Source organism: Pseudophryne corroboree, chromosome 2 (genome assembly GCF_028390025.1).
Source record: "Pseudophryne corroboree isolate aPseCor3 chromosome 2, aPseCor3.hap2, whole genome shotgun sequence".
NCBI classification, from domain to species: Eukaryota; Metazoa; Chordata; class Amphibia; order Anura; family Myobatrachidae; genus Pseudophryne; species Pseudophryne corroboree.
This window is the reverse complement of record NC_086445.1, coordinates 32,791,043-32,815,220: the sequence shown is the minus strand read 5'-3', so window position 1 is coordinate 32,815,220 and position 24,178 is coordinate 32,791,043. Positions and strand designations below refer to the sequence as shown.

Here is a 24,178-nt window from a genome sequence, read left to right as displayed (position 1 = left end):
GGGCCTGCGGGAGTTAGTAAGAATGGGTTGCGGGGAGCTATGCTCATGCTGCCATACATAAGAAGGGGGGCCTGCGGGAGTTAGTAAGAATGGGTTGTAGGGAGCTATGCTCCTGCTGCCATAAATAAGAAGGGGGGCCTGCAGGAGTTAGTAAGAATGGGTCGTGGGGAGCTATGCTCCTGCTTCCATAAATAAGTAGGGGGGGGGGCTGCGGGAGTTAGTAAGAATGGGTTGCAGGGAGCTATGCTCCTGCTGCCATAAATAGGAAGAGGGAGCCTGTGGTAGTTAGTAAGAATGGGTTGTGGGGAGCTATGCTCCTGCTGCCATAAATAAGAAGGGGGGCCTGCAGGAGTTAGTAAGAATGGGTTGTGGGGAGCTATGCTCCTGCTTCCATAAATAAGTAGGGGGGCGGGGGCCTGCGGGAGTTAGTAAGAATGGGTTGCGGGGAGCTATGCTCCTGCTGCCATAAACAGGAAGAGGGAGCCTGTGGTAGTTAGTAAGAATGGGTTGCGGGGAGCTATGCTCCTGCTGCCATAAATAAGAAGAGGGGCCTGCGGGAGTTAGTAAGAATGGGTTGCGGGGAGCTATGCTCCTGCTTCCATAAATAAGAAGGGGGGGGGGGCTGCGGGAGTTAGTAAGAATGGGTTGCGGGGAGCTATGCTCCTGCTGCCATAAATAGGAAGAGGGAGCCTGTGGTAGTTAGTAAGAATGGGTTGTGGGGAGCTATGCTCCTGCTGCCATAAATAAGAAGGGGGGCCTGCAGGAGTTAGTAAGAATGGGTTGTGGGGAGATATGCTCCTGCTTCCATAAATAAGTAGGGGGGCGGGGGCCTGCGGGAGTTAGTAAGAATGGGTTGCGGGGAGCTATGCTCCTGCTGCCATAAATAGGAAGAGGGAGCCTGTGGTAGTTAGTAAGAATGGGTTGCGGGGAGCTATGCTCCTGCTGCCATAAATAAGAAGGGGGGCCTGCGGGAGTTAGTAAGAATGGGTTGCGGGGAGCGATTCTCCTGCTGCCATAAATAAGAAGGGGGGGCCTGCGGGAGTTAGTAAGAATGGGTTGTGGGGAGCTTTGCTCCTGCTGCCATAAATAAGAAGGGGGAGCCTGCAGGAGTTAGTAAGAATGGGTAGTGGGGAGCTATGCTCCTGCTGCCATAAATAGGAAGGGGGGACTGTGGTAGTTAGTAAGAGTGGGTTGTGGGGAGCTATGCTCCTGCTGCCATAAATAGGAAGAGGGAGCCTGTGGTAGTTAGTAAGAATGGGTTGCGGGGAGCTATGCTCCTGCTGCCATACATAAGAAGGGGGGCCTGCGGGAGTTAGTAAGAATGGGTTGCGGGGAGCTATGCTCCTGCTGCCATACATAAGAAGGGGGGCCTGCGGGAGTTAGTAAGAATGGGTTGCGGGGAGCTATGCTCCTGCTGCCATACATAAGAAGGGGGGCCTGCGGGAGTTAGTAAGAATGGGTTGTAGGGAGCTATGCTCCTGCTGCCATAAATAAGAAGGGGGGCCTGCAGGAGTTAGTAAGAATGGGTTGTGGGGAGCTATGCTCCTGCTTCCATAAATAAGTAGGGGGGGGGCTGCGGGAGTTAGTAAGAATGGGTTGCGGGGAGCTATGCTCCTGCTGCCATAAATAGGAAGAGGGAGCCTGTGGTAGTTAGTAAGAATGGGTTGTGGGGAGCTATGCTCCTGCTGCCATAAATAAGAAGGGGGGCCTGCAGGAGTTAGTAAGAATGGGTTGTGGGGAGCTATGCTCCTGCTTCCATAAATAAGTAGGGGGGCGGGGGCCTGCGGGAGTTAGTAAGAATGGGTTGCGGGGAGCTATGCTCCTGCTGCCATAAATAGGAAGAGGGAGCCTGTGGTAGTTAGTAAGAATGGGTTGCGGGGAGCTATGCTCCTGCTGCCATAAATAAGAAGGGGGCCTGCGGGAGTTAGTAAGAATGGGTTGCGGGGAGCTATGCTCCTGCTTCCATAAATAAGAAGGGGGGGGGGCTGCGGGAGTTAGTAAGAATGGGTTGTGGGGAGCTATGCTCCTGCTACCATATATAAGAAGGGGGGCCTGCAGGAGTTAGTAAGAATGGGTTGTGGGGAGCTATGCTCCTGCTGCCATAAATAAGAAGGGGGGGGGGCTGCGGGAGTTAGTAAGAATGGGTTGCGGGGAGCTATGCTCCTGCTGCCATAAATAAGAAGGGGGGCCTGCGGGAGTTAGTAAGAATGGGTTGCGGGGAGCGATTCTCCTGCTGCCATAAATAAGAAGGGGGGGCCTGCGGGAGTAAGTAAGAATGGGTTGTGGGGAGCTATGCTCCTGCTACCATATATAAGAAGGGGGGCCTGCAGGAGTTAGTAAGAATGGGTTGTGGGGAGCTATGCTCCTGCTGCCATAAATAAGAAGGGGGGGGGGCTGCGGGAGTTAGTAAGAATGGGTTGTGGGGAGCGATGCTCCTGATGCCATAAATAAGAAGGGGGAGCCTGCGGGAGTTAGTAAGAATGGGTTGTGGGGAGCTATGCTCCTGCTGCCATAAATAAGAAGGGGGGCCTGCGGTAGATAGTAAGAATGGGTTGTGGGGAGCTATGCTCCTGCTACCATAAATAAGAAGGGGGGGGCCTGCGGGAGTTAGTAAGAATGGGTTGTGGGGAGCTATGCTCCTGCTGCCATAAATAGGAAGGGGGAGCCTGCAGGAGTTAGTAAGAATGGGTTGTGGGGAGCTATGCTCCTGCTGCCATAAATAAGAAGGGGGGGCCTGCGGTAGTTAGTAAGAATGGGTAGTGGGGAGCTATGCTCCTGCTGCCATAAATAGGAAGGGGGGACTGTGGTAGTTAGTAAGAGTGGGTTGTGGGGAGCTATGCTCCTGCTACCATAAATAAGAAGGGGGGGCCTGCGGGAGTTAGTAAGAATGGGTTGTGGGGAGCTTTGCTCCTGCTGCCATAAATAAGAAGGGGGGGCCTGCGGTAGTTAGTAAGAATGGGTTGCGGGGAGCTATGCTCCTGCTGCCATCAATAAGAAGGGGGGCCTGTGGGAGTTAGTAAGAGTGGGTTGCGGGGAGCTATGCTCCTGCTACCATAAATAAGAAGGGGGGCCTATGGGAGTTAGTAAGAATGGGTTGTGGGGAGCTATGCTCCTGCTACCATAAATAAGAAGGGGGAGCCTGTGGGAGTTAGTAAGAATGGGTTGCAGGGAGCTATGCTCCTGCTGCCATAAATAAGAAAGGGGAGCCTGTGGGAGTTAGTAAGAATGGGTTGTGGGGAGCTATGCTCCTGCTGCCATAAATAAGAAGGGGGAGCCTGTGGGAGTTAGTAAGAATGGGTTGTGGGGAGCTATGCTCCTGCTACCGTAAATAAGAAGGGGGGGCCTGTGGTAGTTAGTAAGAATGGGTTGTGGGGCGCTATGCTCCTGCTACCATAAATAAGAAGTTGGGGCCTGCGGGAGTTAGTAAGAATGGGTTGTGGGGAGCTATGCTCCTGCTGCCATAAATAAGAAGCGGGGGCCCGCGGGAGTTAGTAAGAATGGGTTGTGGGGAGCTATGCTCCTGCTGCCATAAATAAGAAGCGTGGGCCCGCGGGAGTTAGTAAGAATGGGTTGTGGGGAGCTATGCTCCTGTTGCCATAAATAAGAAGAGGGGCCCTGTGGGAGTTTGTAAGAATGGGTTGTAGGGAGCTATGGTCCTGCTGCCATAAATGAGAAGGGGGAGCCTGTGGGAGTTAGTAAGAATGGGTTGCAGGGAGCTATGCTCCTGCTGCCATAAATAAGAAGGGGGAGCCTGCGGGAGTTAGTAAGAATGGGTTGTGGGGAGCTATGCTCCTGCTGCCATAAATAAGAAGGGGGGGCCTGCGGGAGTTAGTAAGAATGAGTTGTAGGGAGCTATGCTCCTGCTGCCATAAATAAGAAGCGGGGGCCTGTGGGAGTTAGTTAGAATGGGTTGTGGGGAGCTATGCTCCTGCTGCCATAAATAAGAAGGGGGAGCCTGTGGGAGTTAGTAAGAATGGGTTGTGGGGAGCTATGCTCCTGCTGCCATAAATAAGAAGGGGGGGGGGGGGGGCTGCGGGAGTTAGTAAGAATGGGTTGTGGGGAGCTATGCTCCTGCTGCCATAAATAGGAAGAGGGAGCCTGTGGTAGTTAGTAAGAATGGGTTGCGGGGAGCTATGCTCCTGCTGCCATAAATAAGAAGGGGGGCCTGCGGGAGTTAGTAAAAATGGGTTGCGGGGAGCGATTCTCCTGCTGCCATAAATAAGAAGGGGGGGCCTGCGGGAGTTAGTAAGAATGGGTTGTGGGGAGCTATGCTCCTGCTGCCATAAATAAGAAGGGGGGGGGGCTGCGGGAGTTAGTAAGAATGGGTTGTGGGGAGCGATGCTCCTGATGCCATAAATAAGAAGGGGGAGCCTGCGGGAGTTAGTAAGAATGGGTTGTGGGGAGCTATGCTCCTGCTGCCATAAATAAGAAGGGGGGCCTGCGGTAGATAGTAAGAATGGGTTGTGGGGAGCTATGCTCCTGCTACCATAAATAAGAAGGGGGGGCCTGCGGGAGTTAGTAAGAATGGGTTGTGGGGAGCTATGCTCCTGCTGCCATAAATAGGAAGGGGGAGCCTGCAGGAGTTAGTAAGAATGGGTAGTGGGGAGCTATGCTCCTGCTGCCATAAATAGGAAGGGGGGACTGTGGTAGTTAGTAAGAGTGGGTTGTGGGGAGCTATGCTCCTGCTACCATAAATAAGAAGGGGGGGCCTGCGGGAGTTAGTAAGAATGGGTTGTGGGGAGCTTTGCTCCTGCTGCCATAAATAAGAAGGGGGGGCCTGCGGTAGTTAGTAAGAATGGGTTGCGGGGAGCTATGCTCCTGCTGCCATCAATAAGAAGGGGGGCCTGCGGGAGTTAGTAAGAGTGGGTTGCGGGGAGCTATGCTCCTGCTACCATAAATAAGAAGGGGGGCCTATGGGAGTTAGTAAGAATGGGTTGTGGGGAGCTATGCTCCTGCTACCATAAATAAGAAGCGGGGGCCTGTGGTAGTTAGTAAGAATGGGTTGTGGGGAGCTATGCTCCTGCTGCCATAAATAAGAAGGGGGAGCCTGTGGGAGTTAGTAAGAATGGGTTGTGGGGAGCTATGCTCCTGCTACCGTAAATAAGAAGGGGGGGCCTGTGGTAGTTAGTAAGAATGGGTAGTGGGGCGCTATGCTCCTGCTACCATAAATAAGAAGGGGGGGCCTGCGGGAGTTAGTAAGAATGGGTTGTGGGGAGCTATGCTCCTGCTGCCATAAATAAGAAGCGGGGGCCTGCGGGAGTTAGTAAGAATGGGTTGTGGGGAGCTATGCTCCTGCTGCCATAAATAAGAAGCGTGGGCCTGCGGGAGTTAGTAAGAATGGGTTGTGGGGAGCTATGCTCCTGCTGCCATAAATAAGAAGCGGGGGCCTGTGGGAGTTTGTAAGAATGGGTTGTGGGGAGCTATGGTCCTGCTGCCATAAATGAGAAGGGGGAGCCTGTGGGAGTTAGTAAGAATGGGTTGTGGGGAGCTATGCTCCTGCTGCCATAAATAAGAAGGGGGGGGCTGCGGGAGTTAGTAAGAATGGGTTGTGGGGAGCTTTGCTCCTGTTGCCATAAATAAGAAGCGGGGGCCTGTGGTAGTTAGTAAGAATGGGTTGTGGGGAGCTATGCTCCTGCTGCCATAAATAAGAAGGGGGAGCCTGCGGGAGTTAGTAAGAATGGGTTGTGGGGAGCTATGCTCCTGCTGCCATAAATAAGAAGCGGGGGCCTGTGGGAGTTAGTAAGAATGGGTTGTGGGGAGCTATGCTCCTGCTGCCATAAATAAGAAGGGGGAGCCTGTGGGAGTTAGTAAGAATGGGTTGTGGGGAGCTATGCTCCTGCTGCCATAAATAAGAAGGGGGAGCCTGCGGGAGTTAGTAAGAATGGGTTGTGGGGAGCTATGCTCCTGCTGCCATAAATAAGAAGCGGGGGCCTGTGGGAGTTAGTAAGAATGGGTTGTGGGGAGCTATGCTCCTGCTGCCATAAATAAGAAGGGGGAGCCTGTGGGAGTTAGTAAGAATGGGTTGTGGGGAGCTATGCTCCTGCTGCCATAAATAAGAAGGGGGGGGGGCTGCGGGAGTTAGTAAGAATGGGTTGTGGGGAGCTTTGCTCCTGTTGCCATAAATAAGAAGCGGGGGCCTGTGGTAGTTAGTAAGAATGGGTTGTGGGGAGCTATGCTCCTGCTGCCATAAATAAGAAGGGGGAGCCTGCGGGAGTTAGTAAGAATGGGTTGTGGGGAGCTATGCTCCTGCTGCCATAAATAAGAAGGGGGGGGGGGCTGCGGGAGTTAGTAAGAATGGGTTGTGGGGAGCGATGCTCCTGATGCCATAAATAAGAAGGGGGAGCCTGCGGGAGTTAGTAAGAATGGGTTGTAAGGAGCTATGCTCCTGCTGCCATAAATAAGAAGGGGGGCCTGCGGTAGATAGTAAGAATGGGTTGTGGGGAGCTATGCTCCTACTACCATAAATAAGAAGGGGGGGCCTGCGGGAGTTAGTAAGAATGGGTTGTGGGGAGCTATGCTCCTGCTGCCATAAATAGGAAGGGGGAGCCTGCAGGAGTTAGTAAGAATGGGTTGTGGGGAGCTATGCTCCTGCTGCCATAAATAAGAAGGGGGGGCCTGCGGTAGTTAGTAAGAATGGGTAGTGGGGAGCTATGCTCCTGCTGCCATAAATAGGAAGGGGGGACTGTGGTAGTTAGTAAGAGTGGGTTGTGGGGAGCTATGCTCCTGCTACCATAAATAAGAAGGGGGGGCCTGCGGGAGTTAGTAAGAATGGGTTGTGGGGAGCTTTGCTCCTGCTGCCATAAATAAGAAGGGGGGGCCTGCGGTAGTTAGTAAGAATGGGTTGCGGGGAGCTATGCTCCTGCTGCCATCAATAAGAAGGGGGGCCTGCGGGAGTTAGTAAGAGTGGGTTGCGGGGAGCTATGCTCCTGCTACCATAAATAAGAAGGGGGGCCTATGGGAGTTAGTAAGAATGGGTTGTGGGGAGCTATGCTCCTGCTACCATAAATAAGAAGGGGGAGCCTGTGGGAGTTAGTAAGAATGGGTTGCAGGGAGCTATGCTCCTGCTGCCATAAATAAGAAAGGGGAGCCTGTGGGAGTTAGTAAGAATGGGTTGTGGGGAGCTATGCTCCTGCTGCCATAAATAAGAAGGGGGAGCCTGTGGGAGTTAGTAAGAATGGGTTGTGGGGAGCTATGCTCCTGCTACCGTAAATAAGAAGGGGGGGCCTGTGGTAGTTAGTAAGAATGGGTTGTGGGGCGCTATGCTCCTGCTACCATAAATAAGAAGTTGGGGCCTGCGGGAGTTAGTAAGAATGGGTTGTGGGGAGCTATGCTCCTGCTGCCATAAATAAGAAGCGGGGACCTGCGGGAGTTAGTAAGAATGGGTTGTGGGGAGCTATGCTCCTGCTGCCATAAATAAGAAGCGTGGGCCCGCGGGAGTTAGTAAGAATGGGTTGTGGGGAGCTATGCTCCTGTTGCCATAAATAAGAAGCGGGGCCCTGTGGGAGTTTGTAAGAATGGGTTGTAGGGAGCTATGGTCCTGCTGCCATAAATGAGAAGGGGGAGCCTGTGGGAGTTAGTAAGAATGGGTTGCAGGGAGCTATGCTCCTGCTGCCATAAATAAGAAGGGGGAGCCTGCGGGAGTTAGTAAGAATGGGTTGTGGGGAGCTATGCTCCTGCTGCCATAAATTAGAAGGGGGGGCCTGCGGGAGTTAGTAAGAATGAGTTGTAGGGAGCTATGCTCCTGCTGCCATAAATAAGAAGCGGGGGCCTGTGGGAGTTAGTAAGAATGGGTTGTGGGGAGCTATGCTCCTGCTGCCATAAATAAGAAGGGGGAGCCTGTGGGAGTTAGTAAGAATGGGTTGTGGGGAGCTATGCTCCTGCTGCCATAAATAAGAAGGGGGGGGCTGCGGGAGTTAGTAAGAATGGGTTGTGGGGAGCTATGCTCCTGCTGCCATAAATAGGAAGAGGGAGCCTGTGGTAGTTAGTAAGAATGGGTTGCGGGGAGCTATGCTCCTGCTGCCATAAATAAGAAGGGGGGCCTGCGGGAGTTAGTAAAAATGGGTTGCGGGGAGCGATTCTCCTGCTGCCATAAATAAGAAGGGGGGGCCTGCGGGAGTTAGTAAGAATGGGTTGTGGGGAGCTATGCTCCTGCTGCCATAAATAAGAATGGGGGGGGCTGCGGGAGTTAGTAAGAATGGGTTGTGGGGAGCGATGCTCCTGCTGCCATAAATAAGAAGGGGGAGCCTGCGGGAGTTAGTAAGAATGGGTTGTGGGGAGCTATGCTCCTGCTGCCATAAATAAGAAGGGGGGCCTGCGGTAGATAGTAAGAATGGGTTGTGGGGAGCTATGCTCCTGCTACCATAAATAAGAAGGGGGGGCCTGCGGGAGTTAGTAAGAATGGGTTGTGGGGAGCTATGCTCCTGCTGCCATAAATAGGAAGGGGGAGCCTGCAGGAGTTAGTAAGAATGGGTAGTGGGGAGCTATGCTCCTGCTGCCATAAATAGGAAGGGGGGACTGTGGTAGTTAGTAAGAGTGGGTTGTGGGGAGCTATGCTCCTGCTACCATAAATAAGAAGGGGGGGCCTGCGGGAGTTAGTAAGAATGGGTTGTGGGGAGCTTTGCTCCTGCTGCCATAAATAAGAAGGGGGGGCCTGCGGTAGTTAGTAAGAATGGGTTGCGGGGAGCTATGCTCCTGCTGCCATCAATAAGAAGGGGGGCCTGCGGGAGTTAGTAAGAGTGGGTTGCGGGGAGCTATGCTCCTGCTACCATAAATAAGAAGGGGGGCCTATGGGAGTTAGTAAGAATGGGTTGTGGGGAGCTATGCTCCTGCTACCATAAATAAGAAGCGGGGGCCTGTGGTAGTTAGTAAGAATGGGTTGTGGGGAGCTATGCTCCTGCTGCCATAAATAAGAAGGGGGAGCCTGTGGGAGTTAGTAAGAATGGGTTGTGGGGAGCTATGCTCCTGCTACCGTAAATAAGAAGGGGGGGCCTGTGGTAGTTAGTAAGAATGGGTTGTGGGGCGCTATGCTCCTGCTACCATAAATAAGAAGGGGGGGCCTGCGGGAGTTAGTAAGAATGGGTTGTGGGGAGCTATGCTCCTGCTGCCATAAATAAGAAGCGGGGGCCTGCGGGAGTTAGTAAGAATGGGTTGTGGGGAGCTATGCTCCTGCTGCCATAAATAAGAAGCGTGGGCCTGCGGGAGTTAGTAAGAATGGGTTGTGGGGAGCTATGCTCCCGCTGCCATAAATAAGAAGCGGGGGCCTGTGGGAGTTTGTAAGAATGGGTTGTGGGGAGCTATGGTCCTGCTGCCATAAATGAGAAGGGGGAGCCTGTGGGAGTTAGTAAGAATGGGTTGCAGGGAGCTATGCTCCTGCTGACATAAATAAGAAGCGGGGGCCTGTGGGAGTTAGTAAGAATGGGTTGTGGGGAGCTATGCTCCTGCTGCCATAAATAAGAAGGGGGAGCCTGTGGGAGTTAGTAAGAATGGGTTGTGGGGAGCTATGCTCCTGCTGCCATAAATAAGAAGGGGGGGGGGGGCTGCGGGAGTTAGTAAGAATGGGTTGTGGGGAGCTTTGCTCCTGTTGCCATAAATAAGAAGCGGGGGCCTGTGGTAGTTAGTAAGAATGGGTTGTGGGGAGCTATGCTCCTGCTGCCATAAATAAGAAGGGGGAGCCTGCGGGAGTTAGTAAGAATGGGTTGTGGGGAGCTATGCTCCTGCTGCCATAAATAAGAAGGGGGAGCCTGCGGGAGTTAGTAAGAATGGGTTGTGGGGAGCTATGCTCCTGCTGCCATAAATAAGAAGCGGGGGCCTGTGGTAGTTAGTAAGAATGGGTTGTGGGGAGCTATGCTCCTGCTGCCATAAATAAGAAGGGGGAGCCTGCGGGAGTTAGTAAGAATGGGTTGTGGGGAGCTATGCTCCTGCTGCCATAAATAAGAAGGGGGAGCCTGCGGGAGTTAGTAAGAATGGGTTGTGGGGAGCTATGCTCCTGCTGCCATAAATAAGAAGCGGGGGCCTGTGGTAGTTAGTAAGAATGGGTTGTGGGGAGCTATGCTCCTGCTGCCATAAATAAGAAGGGGGAGCCTGCGGGAGTTAGTAAGAATGGGTTGTGGGGAGCTATGCTCCTGCTGCCATAAATAAGAAGGGGGAGCCTGCGGGAGTTAGTAAGAATGGGTTGTGGGGAGCGATGCTCCTGCTGCCATAAATAAGAAGGGGGGGGCTGCGGGAGTTAGTAAGAGTGGGTTGTGGGGAGCTATGCTCCTGCTGCCATAAATAAGAAGGGGGGGGGGGCTGCGGGAGTTAGTAAGAACGGGTTGTGTGGAGCTTTGCTCCTGCTGCCATAAATAAGGAGGGGGAGCCTGCGGGAGTTAGTAAGAATGGGTTGTTGGGAGCGATGCTCCTGCTGCCATAAATAAGAAGGGGGGGGGGGCTGCGGGAGTTAGTAAGAGTGGGTTGTGGGGAGCTATGCTCCTGCTGCCATAAATAAAAAGGGGGGGCGCTGCGGGAGTTAGTAAGAATGGGTTGTGGGGAGCTATGCTCCTGCTGCCATAAATAAGAAGGGGGGGGGGCTGCGGGAGTTAGTAAGAACGGGTTGTGGGGAGCTATGCTCCTGCTGCCATAAATAAGAAGGGGGAGCCTGCGGGAGTTAGTAAGAATGGGTTGTGGGGAGCTATGCTCCTGCTGCCATAAATAAGAAGGGGGAGCCTGCGGGAGTTAGTAAGAATGGGTTATGGGGAGCTATGCTCCTGCTGCCATAAATAAGAAGGGGGGGGGGCTGCGGGAGTTAGTAAGAATGGGTTGTGGGGAGCTATGCTCCTGCTGCCATAAATAAGAAGGGGGGGGCTGCGGGAGTTAGTAAGCACGGGTTGTGGGGAGCTATGCTCCTGCTGCCATAAATAAGAAGGGGGAGCCTGCAGGAGTTAGTAAGAATGGGTTGTGGGGAGCTATGCTCCTGCTGCCATAAATAAGAAGGGGGAGCCTGCGGGAGTTAGTAAGAATGGGTTGTGGGGAGCTATGCTCCTGCTGCCATAAATAAGAAGGGCGGGGGGGGGGCTGCGGGAGTTAGTAAGAATGGGTTGTGGGGAGCTATGCTCCTGCTGCCATAAATAAGAAGGGGGAGCCTGCGGGAGTTAGTAAGAATTGGTATTGGGGAGCTATGCTCCTGCTGCCATAAATAAGAAGGGGGAGCCTGCGGGAGTTAGTAAGAATGGGTTGTGGGGAGCTATGCTCCTGCTGCCATAAATAAGAAGGGGGGGGGGGCTGCGGGAGTTAGTAAGAATGGATTGTGGGGAGCTATGCTCCTGCTGCCATAAATAAGAAGGGGGAGCCTGCGGGAGTTTGTAAGAATGGGTTGTGGGGAGCTATGCTCCTGCTGCCATAAATAAGAAGGGGGAGCCTGCGGGAGTTAGTAAGAATGGGTTGTGGGGAGCGATGCTCCTGCTGCCATAAATAAGAAGGGGGAGCCTGCGGGAGTTAGTAAGAATGGGTTGCGGGGAGCTTTGCTCCTGCTGCCATAAATAAGAAGGGGGGCCTGCGGGAGTTAGTAAGAATGGGTTGTGGGGAGCTATGCTCCTGCTGCCCGTTGGTAGCAGTAGTTTTTCTTGGTGGCATTCGCAGGAGATGGCATATATACACTCCCACGAACAGTAGTAAGACCAAAGAAACCTGTGGCTGCGACAGGCTGCGCTATATTGCGGCAACACCACGATATTCAGCCTCCTACAGTAAATATGTGTAAGGACACATCTTTATACACTGGGAATGGGTGGTGGATGATTGATATACAGGAAAAAGGTCCACAGTCAATAGATCGACACCCTATGGTCAACAGTAAATAGGTTGACAGGGTCAAAAGGTCAACACACCATGACAATGGTCAGCACACATATGGTCGACACATGGATTTTTTTTCATGTTTTTACAACTTTTGCTGAATTTACTGTTCATGTCACAAATCAGGAGTGTATCTACCCCATGGCCAGGATGGCAACTGTTAGGCGCCGGGGTCCGCTCGGCGGTGCGGCCCGGCGCCTAGCAACCAGGGACGCCGTGCGCGTTCAGCCGCCGGCTCCCTGGCAACGCTAGACGCCGGGCGCACTGAGCCGCTCTGACCTTAGCAACGGGGACGCCACGTTCAGCCGCGTTCCCCGTTGCTGGGTCTGTTTTGATTACCTGATTATGTGCTGGCCGTGCAGCATACAAGCTGCACGGCATGTCAATAGATTACCCTGTCTGGATCTTGATTGGAGGGTCCCTGAATAAAGGCACCCTCAGGACTTCCTACAGACGCCGGTGATAGCTTCCTGTTTGCCTGTGTCTGCTACAGAGAGTTTCCAGTCCTGCTCATCCGGTTGTTCCTGTCCTCAGAGATCCTGTACTCGGAAGTTTGCCATCTATTCCTGGAGTCTGACCGAGCACCTTTAACATCCTGTGGTGTTCGTGAGTCGCGGCTTAGCCGTGTGTTGCGGCGTGTCCGCTTACTGTTTATTATTTAGTTTATTTGTGTTCTGGAGCTTTTGCGGAGGATTCCGCTCCCACAGATCCACTCTGGTATCCAGCGGTGCTGGATAGGAGTAACGGATCAGTGGATCTTTGGTTGTCCTTTTCCCTGGCGGCTAGTCCGCACATACCTTTGGTTTAAGTTAGTTAGTTTGTAACCCCTGGCCTGGTTGCTTAGTCAGAGGGCCCCTTGTTATCACCCTGTCTCGGATTTCCCTTTGTCTCCCATTAAGACCTGCGGGGGCATCGGGGTTGGGCAGACATAATCCGCCCTTCGAACGCGGCTGCCATGGGCTCAAGCAACCATAGTCTCGCAAGGGATCTCTGATAACACGGGCGAGACAACGGAGTTAGGGCGCCAGGGGTTACTAGGCTCTCCTGCTCCCACAACCAGCATATATTCCCAGTACTCAGACCTCTGTCATAAGATCTCTTCTGGTCTGGAGTACGGGAATCATAACATTATCACCGGCCTGACAAAAGAAAAATTTTTAACAAGAGTTAATTTTTTCACTTATTCAGTTGGGAGATTTTGTCGGCCTCATGAATCCCGCCGGTGTTGGGCCAAATCCTGGCCAGTTTTTAGTCAGTCAGATTCAAGAACTTACTCAGATGGTTCAGGATCTGTCCCTCCGGGTGAGCTCACAAGAAGATCTGTTACGGACTTCCCCGAGGGTCATCCCTGAACCAAAAATGCATCTGCCTGACCGTTTTTCTGGGGATAGAAAACAGTTTTTTAATTTTAAAGAGTCTTGTAAACTTTATTTTCGTTTAAGACCAGTCTCCTCAGGTACGGAGGCTCAGCGGGTTGGAATTATTATTTCTCTGCTTCAGGGGGATCCTCAGACCTGGGCTTTTGGTTTAAAGACAGACGATCCGGCCTTATCGTCTGTAGACGCATTTTTAAAATCTTTAGGGCTATTGTATGACGACCCTGATAGAGAGGCGTCCGCTGAGAGTCAGTTGCGTGCTCTTAGACAGGGTAGGAATCCCGCAGAGAATTATTGTACGGAGTTTCGCCGTTGGTCGAACGACTGTGGATGGAATGACCCGGCCCTGCGCAGTCAGTTTCGCCTCGGCTTATCTGAATCTATAAAAGACAGTCTCCTTCAGTATCCCGCTCCTGAGACTCTCGATAAACTCATGGAGCTCTCTATTAAGATAGATCGTCGGCTCAGAGAGCGGAGGGTTGAAAAGGGGGCATCTGTCGGGTCTACTCCTTGTGTGCTTTCCATTCCTGTAGACATGGAGGAGCCTATGCAGATAGGTCTCTCCAAATTGTCTCCTGAAGAAAGAACCAGGAGGCAAAATTCTGGTCTTTGTTTATACTGTGGAGGTAAGGGACATTTTGCCCGTAGTTGTCCGAACAAATCGTGAAACTTCCTGACCAAGTGAGTTGTGAGGGGGTTCACTTTGGTCTGCAGCTTATCTCCTCAAATAATTCACTGTTGGTTCCTGCTAAAGTTTCCTTTGGCAGCCTCTGTTCCTCGGTCTCTGCTTTTGTGGACAGTGGAGCTGCAGGGAACTTTATGGATTTAACATGGGCCAAGGCCTTAGGTATTCCTCAGTTAACCTTGGGTAGGTGTGTCACCATGCATGGTTTAGATGGGAGTCCCTTGTCCAATGGGGTTATTTCTCTATGTACACCTCCTGTTTTACTCTCGGTGGGTGCCCTGCATTCTGAAAAGATTGAGTTTTTTCTTACTCATTGCCCAGCAGTTCCTGTGGTTCTGGGTCACCCTTGGCTGGCCTTTCATAATCCCATCATTGATTGGCAGTCGGGGGAGATCTTACAATGGGGTACCATCTGTAATAAAGAATGTATTACGCTTCCTATCCGAGTAGCTGCCGCCGTTCCTGCACCCATTCCTGAGGAATATCAGGATTTTGTCGACGTGTTTTCCAAGGGCAATGCGGATATTCTGCCTCCCCATAGGCCTTACGATTGTGCCATTGAGCTAATTCCTGGTGCCACGTTGCCTAAAGGAAGGTTATATGCATTGTCTGGTCCTGAAACTGTGGCCATGAATGAGTATGTGAAAGAAAGCCTTGGGAAAGGGTTTATCAGGCCATCTAAATCCCCATTAAGTGCAGGTTTCTTCTTCGTAGAGAAGAAGGATGGTTCACTCAGACCCTGCATTGACTTTAGAGCTTTGAATAAGATCTCAGTAAAGAATACTTACCCTCTGCCGCTGATCTCTGTCCTTTTTGATCAGCTTCGTTCGGCTGTGATTTTTTCTAAAATTGACCTTAGAGGAGCATATAACCTCATCAGAATCAAGTCAGGGGATGAGTGGAAAACGGCATTCAGTACTCAATCAGGCCACTATGAGTATCTGGTTATGCCATTCGGCCTGTCAAACGCTCCGGCAGTTTTCCAGGATCTCATTAATGATGTGCTCCGTGAATTTCTTGGAAGATTCGTTGTAGTCTACTTAGACGATATTTTGATTTATTCTGACTCTGTAGAACAACATGTTACCCAGGTGCGTCAGGTGCTAAAGAAATTACGTGAAAATCACCTATATGCCAAACTGGAGAAGTGTGAATTTCATGTCACGGAGGTATCCTTTTTAGGGTACATTATTTCCCCTCGGGGATTCCGTATGGAACCTAAGAAGCTCCAAGCCATCCTTAGTTGGGCGCAACCCACCAATTTAAAAGCAATTCAGCGCTTTTTAGGGTTTGCGAACTACTACAGAAGATTTATTCACTCTTTCTCTGACCTAGTTGCTCCCATTGTGGCACTTACTAAGAAGGGAGCAGATCCTACCAATTGGTCATGTGAAGCTGAGTTATCTTTTCAGGCCTTGAAACAAGCCTTTGTCTCTGCCCCTGTCCTTAGACATCCCAACCCAGAATTGCCTTTCATTGTTGAGGTTGATGCCTCGGAGGTTGGAGTAGGGGCTATCCTTTCTCAGAAGGATCCAGATTCCCTTGAATTACATCCTTGTGCCTTTATGTCCAGGAAATTCTCATCTGCAGAATCCAACTACGATGTTGGTAACCGGGAATTGCTGGCTATTAAATGGGCTTTCGAGGAGTGGAGGCATTGGCTTGAAGGAGCGACCCATACCATTTCAGTTTTGACTGATCACAAAAATCTTCAATACATTGAATCTGCTAAACGACTGAATGCCCGGCAGGCTCGTTGGGCTTTATTTTTTACTCGTTTCAAATTCATTATCACCTTCAGGCCAGGTTCCAAGAATACTAAGGCAGATGCCCTGTCACGCAGTTTTCTTCCAGTGCAAGACAACTGTCCTGTTACTCCCATACTTCCGTCTTCAGTCATTCGGGCAGGCCTCACACAGGATGTATTTACCCAGTTAAAGCTGCTTCAACATCAAGCTCCTGGAAATACTCCTGCTGGTCGTCTTTTTGTCCCTGAGTTTTTGAGAGCTACTGTTTTGGCGGAGTTTCATGATAGCAAGGTTGCCGGGCATCCGGGAATCGCTAAGACTTTGGAATTAGTCTCCCGCTCAGTATGGTGGCCTGGTCTTTCCAAAGACATTAAAGAGTTTGTTTTTTCTTGTCAGGTCTGTGCACAGCATAAAGTTCCCCGTTCTTTGCCTATTGGTCAACTTATGCCCTTGAATGTTCCCCTTAGGCCATGGTCGCATATCTCCATGGATTTTGTGGTGGACCTCCCTCTGTCAGCCGGATGCCGAGTCATATGGGTGGTAGTGGACCGTTTTAGCAAAATGGCCCATTTCATTGCTCTTCCCCGATTGCCATCTGCCCAGGGATTGGCAGTCTTGTTCCTCCGCCATGTTTTCAGACTCCATGGCTTACCCACTGATATTGTCTCTGACAGGGGTCCACAATTCATTGCACAATTTTGGAAGTCCTTTTGTGCTTCGTTGAAGATGAAATTATCATTAACCTCCGGCTATCATCCCCAATCCAATGGACAGACTGAGCGAGTTAACCAATCTCTTAAACAATATTTGCGTTTGTACTCGGCCAAACTCCAAAATGACTGGTCTGAGTTTCTTCCATTGGCGGAGTTTGCTTATAATAATGCCTGTCATTCCTCCACCAATGTGTCTCCATTTTTTGCAGTTTTTGGTTTTCACCCCAGAGCTAATTCATTTTTTCAACATTCCTCTGTCTCCTCTCTGGCCCTGACCTCTCATCTTAAACTTATTTGGAAAAAAGTGCACCTGGCTCTCAGAAAAGCAGCATTCCGGGAAAAAAGATTTTCTGACAGGCTCCGGCGGCCGTGCACTTTTAAAGTAGGAGACAGGGTGTGGTTGTCGACTCGCAACATTAAACTCCGACAAACCTCAGCCAGATTGGGTCCTAGATTTATTGGACCATTTTTCATTATCAAAAAAGTCAATCCAGTTGCTTTCCGGTTACGCTTACCAAAAACTTTACGGATCGGAAATACCTTCCATTGCTCATTGCTTAAACCTTATGTTTCGTCCAGTAGATTTCCTCGTAAAATATCTCAGGGGAGATCTCCAGTAAATGTACAGGGTCAGCAGGAGTTCTTGGTGGAGAAGGTTCTCGATTCCAAGTTGTCCCGGGGTCGGCTTTATTTTTTGGTACATTGGAGAGGTTATGGGCCAGAGGAAAGGTCTTGGGTCCTGGATGAGGACCTTCATGCCCCAAGGCTCAAAAGGGCATTTTTTCGAGAATTTACTCGGAAACCTGGCTTTAGGGGTTCCTTGACCCCTCCTCAAGGGGGGGGTACTGTTAGGCGCCGGGGTCCGCTCGGCGGTGCGGCCCGGCGCCTAGCAACCAGGGACGCCGTGCGCGTTCAGCCGCCGGCTCCCTGGCAACGCTAGACGCCGGGCGCACTGAGCCGCTCTGACCTTAGCAACGGGGACGCCACGTTCAGCCGCGTTCCCCGTTGCTGGGTCTGTTTTGATTACCTGATTATGTGCTGGCCGTGCAGCATAAAAGCTGCACGGCATGTCAATAGATTACCCTGTCTGGATCTTGATTGGAGGGTCCCTGAATAAAGGCACCCTCAGGACTTCCTACAGACGCCGGTGATAGCTTCCTGTTTGCCTGTGTCTGCTACAGAGAGTTTCCAGTCCTGCTCATCCGGTTGTTCCTGTCCTCAGAGATCCTGTACTCGGAAGTTTGCCATCTATTCCTGGAGTCTGACCGAGCACCTTTAACATCCTGTGGTGTTCGTGAGTCGCGGCTTAGCCGTGTGTTGCGGCGTGTCCGCTTACTGTTTATTATTTAGTTTATTTGTGTTCTGGAGCTTTTGCGGAGGATTCCGCTCCCACAGATCCACTCTGGTATCCAGCGGTGCTGGATAGGAGTAACGGATCAGTGGATCTTTGGTTGTCCTTTTCCCTGGCGGCTAGTCCGCACATACCTTTGGTTTAAGTTAGTTAGTTTGTAACCCCTGGCCTGGTTGCTTAGTCAGAGGGCCCCTTGTTATCACCCTGTCTCGGATTTCCCTTTGTCTCCCATTAAGACCTGCGGGGGCATCGGGGTTGGGCAGACATAATCCGCCCTTCGAACGCGGCTGCCATGGGCTCAAGCAACCATAGTCTCGCAAGGGATCTCTGATAACACGGGCGAGACAACGGAGTTAGGGCGCCAGGGGTTACTAGGCTCTCCTGCTCCCACAACCAGCATATATTCCCAGTACTCAGACCTCTGTCATAAGATCTCTTCTGGTCTGGAGTACGGGAATCATAACAGCAACTTACCTGATGTTGTAAAAGGTATAACAGGGGTTTTATAAAAAATATGGCGTATACATCAACAAATTAGATCACGACACGCAAACCAAGATTATTAAGACTTGAGAAAATGGAATGGTTCTTACATAAGAGACTTCTGTCTGAATCCGTTGGAAACGTTAGTATGTACTGACAACTCTCTCAGTCTTATTATATTTCATGTCTCAGTGTTTGTTTATACCCAGATACTTAATCTAATGTAATATCCCCTTCCCCTCCTTGCCCCTCCCCTTTTTACCACACCCTCTTTTCTTTGTCTGTGCCGCCTCCCCTTTATTATTATCACATGTGCAGGAAATAGCTGCTGTATCATCTACTGACATATTCGCCTGAGTCATTTTATTACACTTTCATGTTTATTCTTGTAAAATATGTGCCGATCAGGTAATAACCTTTACTGACTGCATGAGACGCCTTTCAGCTTTATTCTTTTATGGATATTTGTCTGTATAGTTTGTTGAGATTGTTCTTATATATTATATGTAAAAGTTTAATAATAATAGATTAAAAAGACATACAAAAATTGCCAACTATAAATATAAAACCAAAATTATTTTAGTAAATCAGCCATATAATAAACACTTTTATTCTGTATCTGACATTTTATACTAGTGGATCAGATCTGATGGATAGATTTCTTATGGTAATTTCTCCCAGCTCCTGACTCCCCCAGATATAGTTATACGACCATCTTCTACATTTAATACAGCATGAAGGGGTTCAGTGAGGGCGGCGGTGACTGTATGTAAGTGTCTGATCCGGTCACTCAGAGAATAAAAGGACAGCTGTCCTGCCTCATAATCCAGATATACCCTCACTCTGTCACAGCGAATATTGCCACCTACCCAGTTCCCTGTACTGTCATGTATCACTAAGTACTGATTATTATACCTGCACAGACACCAGGACTTGTTATTACTTCCAATGACTGACTGATATCCTCTCCTGTCTATACTGGGGTAACACATCCCCAGCCTCCACCTCACTGATTTACTGACATCCACCTCCCAGTAATGTCGCCCAGAGGAGAATCCCCTGGTGCTTATTACCTGATTACACTGAAATCTCTGTGGTGTTACTGGGCGATTCTGGTTTATTTCTGACCTGGATGCAGTTTTCCTGTCACCTGATATCTGTATATTATCACCAGCTGTGGTTACATCCAGTGATATGTCTGTAGCTTCCTCCACATAGATCCCTGTATTTATCCCTGTTATTATATCAGATAATGTGTGTAATGTCCCTGAGATGAGACCCACATCCAGATCTCCTGCACCATGGACCTGGGTATCATGTCTCTCTGTGTCCTCAGTATCACACATGTCACCGGTGTCTGGTTCCTGTAAGACAGTCACTGGATCAGACATGTTACACAGCTCCTCAATGTGACACATCTTCCCGGACAGCTCCTCCTTCTTTATTTCCAGCTGCTGGATCAGATCAGAGACTGAGAGTGAAACGCGCTGTTCCTGCCTGGAGATCTCACTCAGGACTCTCTTCTCCTGGTCTTCCAGCTGTCTCCTGATGTATCTAAACAGGGCAGTGACTCTCTCTGTTATACCAGCTGCTTTCCCCTGATCTTCTCTCCTGCGCTCCTGCAGACTCTGCACTCTCTTCTCAGTCTCCGCTCTCTTTGTGGTCAGTTTCTGCAGAACATTTCTCATCTTTCCCTTTTTAGTTTCAGAAGCCTTATCCATCAACTCCATCTGATGTCCTCTGTGTTCCCCATTTAGACTGCAGGAGCATCCTCAGTGCAGTAATCTCCAGGCTCTTCTTATGGACGGAGCATTTCCTGTTCCCCAGGGCAGTGGTGGGATCACATAAGACGTGTTCTGCTGACTTGCTGTGTACTCTCAGGTGATCATCACACAGATGAGCCTCACAATGCAGACAGGATTTAGCAGCAGGTACAGGAGAGACGGTAACAGCCACTGCAACCTCCCCAGAATCCGTATCTTACAGTATCTGCAGCCGAAGTGCTAAGAGGAGGAAAGAAAGACCCTGTGTTGGCACACTCGTTCTAAACAATATGTAGATTAATACTTAACTTTTAATTGAAAACATTTAAAATCCTTGTTTTTTGGACAAAAGATACTCAAATCCCTGTGTCCACTATACCATGTAAACTTCCATACTCATTACATTTACATGTACGTGGTAAACAGATCATATAAAAGTATAATTTTAATTGAGGCAAAAGTAGCCCAATATGCAGCTGGATGCAAATAAACCCTAAATTAGGGAATTGAAGTGCAGCGCCCTCAAAAAATGATGTAAACTATATACTCCGTAAATTGGAAATAGGTTACAGGTTCACAGTACCGACCAATAATGAAGAATAATAATAGATGTCAGAATAGAAAACACTAGAAATGAGAAAATGTATGAATCTGCTGTCAGCGTTAGACTGGATTATAGATTCGCCCAAAACCTACTACACTGGATATTCTCCGGAATACACAGCCGCTAGGAAGTGACCAAGCCTGTCCTACGGGCGAAACTAGTCTTCCGGCGGCTCCCGAGAGCAGGATCACACAGGCGTGCCCTCTCCGATTCATGACCAAACAACGGCTGTGACTTACAAACGGCTTCTACCTGCTCTTTTTGCTGCTATCCCGCACCTTCGGTTATTGAGTGGTAACGTATTACTTACCCTCCGGTCACCACTATATTATTTGTACACCAGGATGCGCTTTATTGTATCCTACTATTTGTTTAGTAAGTTGGTTTAAGACGCTAATCTATCTGTGCACACTATTTAGAGGGATATGGCAATTACCAGTGCTTTAAATTGATTCAGGTGCATAACACAGCAGAGGGATATCCTCTGTCCATGGCCCTCATTCCGAGTCGTTCGCTCGGTATTTTTCATCGCATCGCAGTGAAATTCCGCTTAGTGCGCATGCGCAATATTCGCACTGCGACTGCGCCAAGTATCTTTGCTATGAAGAAAGTATTTTTACTCACGGCTTTCTCATCGCTCCGGCGAACGTAATGTGATTGACAGGAAATGGGTGTTACTGGGCGGAAACACGGCGTTTTATGGGCGTGTGGCTGAAAACGCTACCGTTTCCGGAAAAAACGCAGGAGTGGCCGGAGAAACGGGGGAGTGGTTGGGCGAACGCTGGGTGTGTTTGTGACGTCAAACCAGGAACGACAAGCACTGAACTGATCGCACAGGCAGAGTAAGTCTGGAGCTACTCTAAAACTGCTAAGTAGTTTGTGCTCGCAATATTGCGAATACATCGGTCGCAATTTTAAGATGCTAAGATACACTCCCAGTAGGCGGCGGCTTAGCGTGTGTAACTCTGCTAAATTCGCCTTGCGACCGATCAACTCGGAATGAGGGCCCATATTCCCTCTGATATGTTTATTTAGCCAGCTGGATTTAATACTTTTTTATCTGTCTCAGCCAATACTCTGATGCCTCACAGCATTAATCAGTGCTCAAATAGAAATAACTTTGAGAGTACTAGAAATTATGGTTTCATACAGTATGTTACTTTGAAACCTTTTAACCTGCGCAAAATGATTTTGTTATTTTCCCTATGTAAACAGCATATCTTTTTCAAACCATACCACTTATCCATGTGTTAACTTTGTGGGATTCTTTTTAGCTGTGCAGCTTGTGTCTTAGCTAGCACCAGTTACTTTTGTGTCAACGTTGCTAGAGTGAAAAGATACAAGTGTACTAGACAGCACAAAGGCATTCTGCTGTTTCAATTCTCTTTGAGATATTGCCATTTATGACTTTGCTACATCCCTAGCTGTGTAACAATTTAATCTGCTAATCATAATACCTCTCTGTCTGTTTCACACAGTAATTTCATGTGTTACATAGCCAACTTGTGTTTATTGTGTCTGCACTGCTATTTATTCGAAAATCTGTCATATCTAAACACTTTTATGGCATTCCTCTAAACTGTATAAGTATTAGTGATGAGCGGGTTCGGTTCCTCGGAATCCGACCCGCCCAAACTTCACCTTTTTTTTACACGGGTCCGAGCGACTCGGATCCTCCCGCCTTGCTCGGTTAACCCGAGCGCGCCCGAACGTCATCATCCCGCTGTCGGATTCTCGCGAGACTCGGATTCTATATAAGGAGCCGCGCGTCGCCGCCATTTTCACACGTGCATTGAGATTGATAGGGAGAGGACGTGGCTGGCGTCCTCTCCGTAATAGAAAAGACTAAGTGTGACATTGTTATAATTGTGGGGAGGATTGGGGACGGGGAGCAGCTGGTAGGGAGTACAGTGCAGGGTTTTGATTATACCACCAGTGATTTTAATCCTTTGTTTCTCTGCCTGAAAAAAAACGCTCCACCATATCTGTGGCTGTGCTCACTCAGTGTGCTGCACTGCTGCATGATATATCTGTGCTGAGTGCACTGCTCTGCTCACACTGCCTAATTGTGGGGACTGGGGAGCAGTTATAGCAGGAGTACAGTGCACAGTTTTGCTGACAGTGACCACCAGTCCAGTATACGTTTGTCTGCCTGAAAAACACTGTGGTGTTTTTTTTTCTTTCTTCATACTAGTTTAGCAGTCTGCTGACAGTGTCCACCAGGTCCGTTATACAGTATATTATATATATACGCACTAAGCAGCAGTACGGTAGGCCACGGCTGTACCTACCTCTGTGTCGTCAGTGCACTCGTCGTCCATAAGTATAAGTAATACTATACTATCCATCCATCTACATTGTATACCTGTGGTGTTTTTTCTTTCTTTCTTTCTTCATACTAGTTTAGCAGTCTGCTGACAGTGTCCACCAGGTCCGTTATACAGTATATTATATATATAAGCACTAAGCAGCAGTACGGTAGGCCACGGCTGTACCTACCTCTGTGTCGTCAGTGCACTCGTCGTCCATAAGTATAAGTAATACTATACTATCCATCCATCTACATTGTATACCTGTGGTGTTTTTTTTTCTTTCTTCATACTAGTTTAGCAGTCTGCTGACAGTGTCCACCAGGTCCGTTATACAGTATATTATATATATACGCACTAAGCAGCAGTACGGTAGGCCACGGCTGTACCTACCTCTGTGTCGTCAGTGCACTCGTCGTCCATAAGTATAAGTAATACTATACTATCCATCCATCTACATTGTATACCTGTGGTGTTTTTTCTTTCTTTCTTTCTTCATACTAGTTTAGCAGTCTGCTGACAGTGTCCACCAGGTCCGTTATACAGTATATTATATATATAAGCACTAAGCAGCAGTACGGTAGGCCACGGCTGTACCTACCTCTGTGTCGTCAGTGCACTCGTCGTCCATAAGTATAAGTAATACTATACTATCCATCCATCTACATTGTATACCTGTGGTGTTTTTTTTTTCTTTCTTCATACTAGTTTAGCAGTCTGCTGACAGTGTCCACCAGGTCCGTTATACAGTATATTATATATATAAGCACTAAGCAGCAGTACGGTAGGCCACGGCTGTACCTACCTCTGTGTCGTCAGTGCACTCGTCGTCCATAAGTATAAGTAATACTATACTATCCATCCATCTACATTGTATACCTGTGGTGTTTTTTTTTTCTTTCTTCATACTAGTTTAGCAGTCTGCTGACAGTGTCCACCAGGTCCGTTATACAGTATATTATATATATAAGCACTAAGCAGCAGTACGGTAGGCCACGGCTGTACCTACCTCTGTGTCGTCAGTGCACTCGTCATCCATAAGTATAAGTAATACTATACTATCCATCCATCTACATTGTATACCTGTGGTGTTTTTTCTTCTTTCTTCATACTAGTTTAGCAGTCTGCTGACAGTGTCCACCAGGTCCGTTATACAGTATATTATATATATAAGCACTAAGCAGCAGTACGGTAGGCCACGGCTGTACCTACCTCTGTGTCGTCAGTGCACTCGTCGTCCATAAGTATAAGTAATACTATACTATCCATCCATCTACATTGTATACCTGTGGTGTTTTTTTTTTCTTTATTCATACT

General features: G+C 49.3%; 1 protein-coding gene across 1 annotated transcript; it reads right to left on the bottom strand.

Moving 5' to 3' along the window:
• Positions 1-18,847: 18,847 nt before the first annotated feature.
• On the bottom strand, positions 18,848-19,915 carry LOC134989848 (E3 ubiquitin-protein ligase TRIM39-like). The gene has a single exon (XM_063950630.1). The coding sequence runs from the start codon at positions 19,913-19,915 to the stop codon at positions 18,848-18,850; it is 1,068 nt and encodes a 355-aa protein (XP_063806700.1).
• Positions 19,916-24,178: the final 4,263 nt, after the last annotated feature.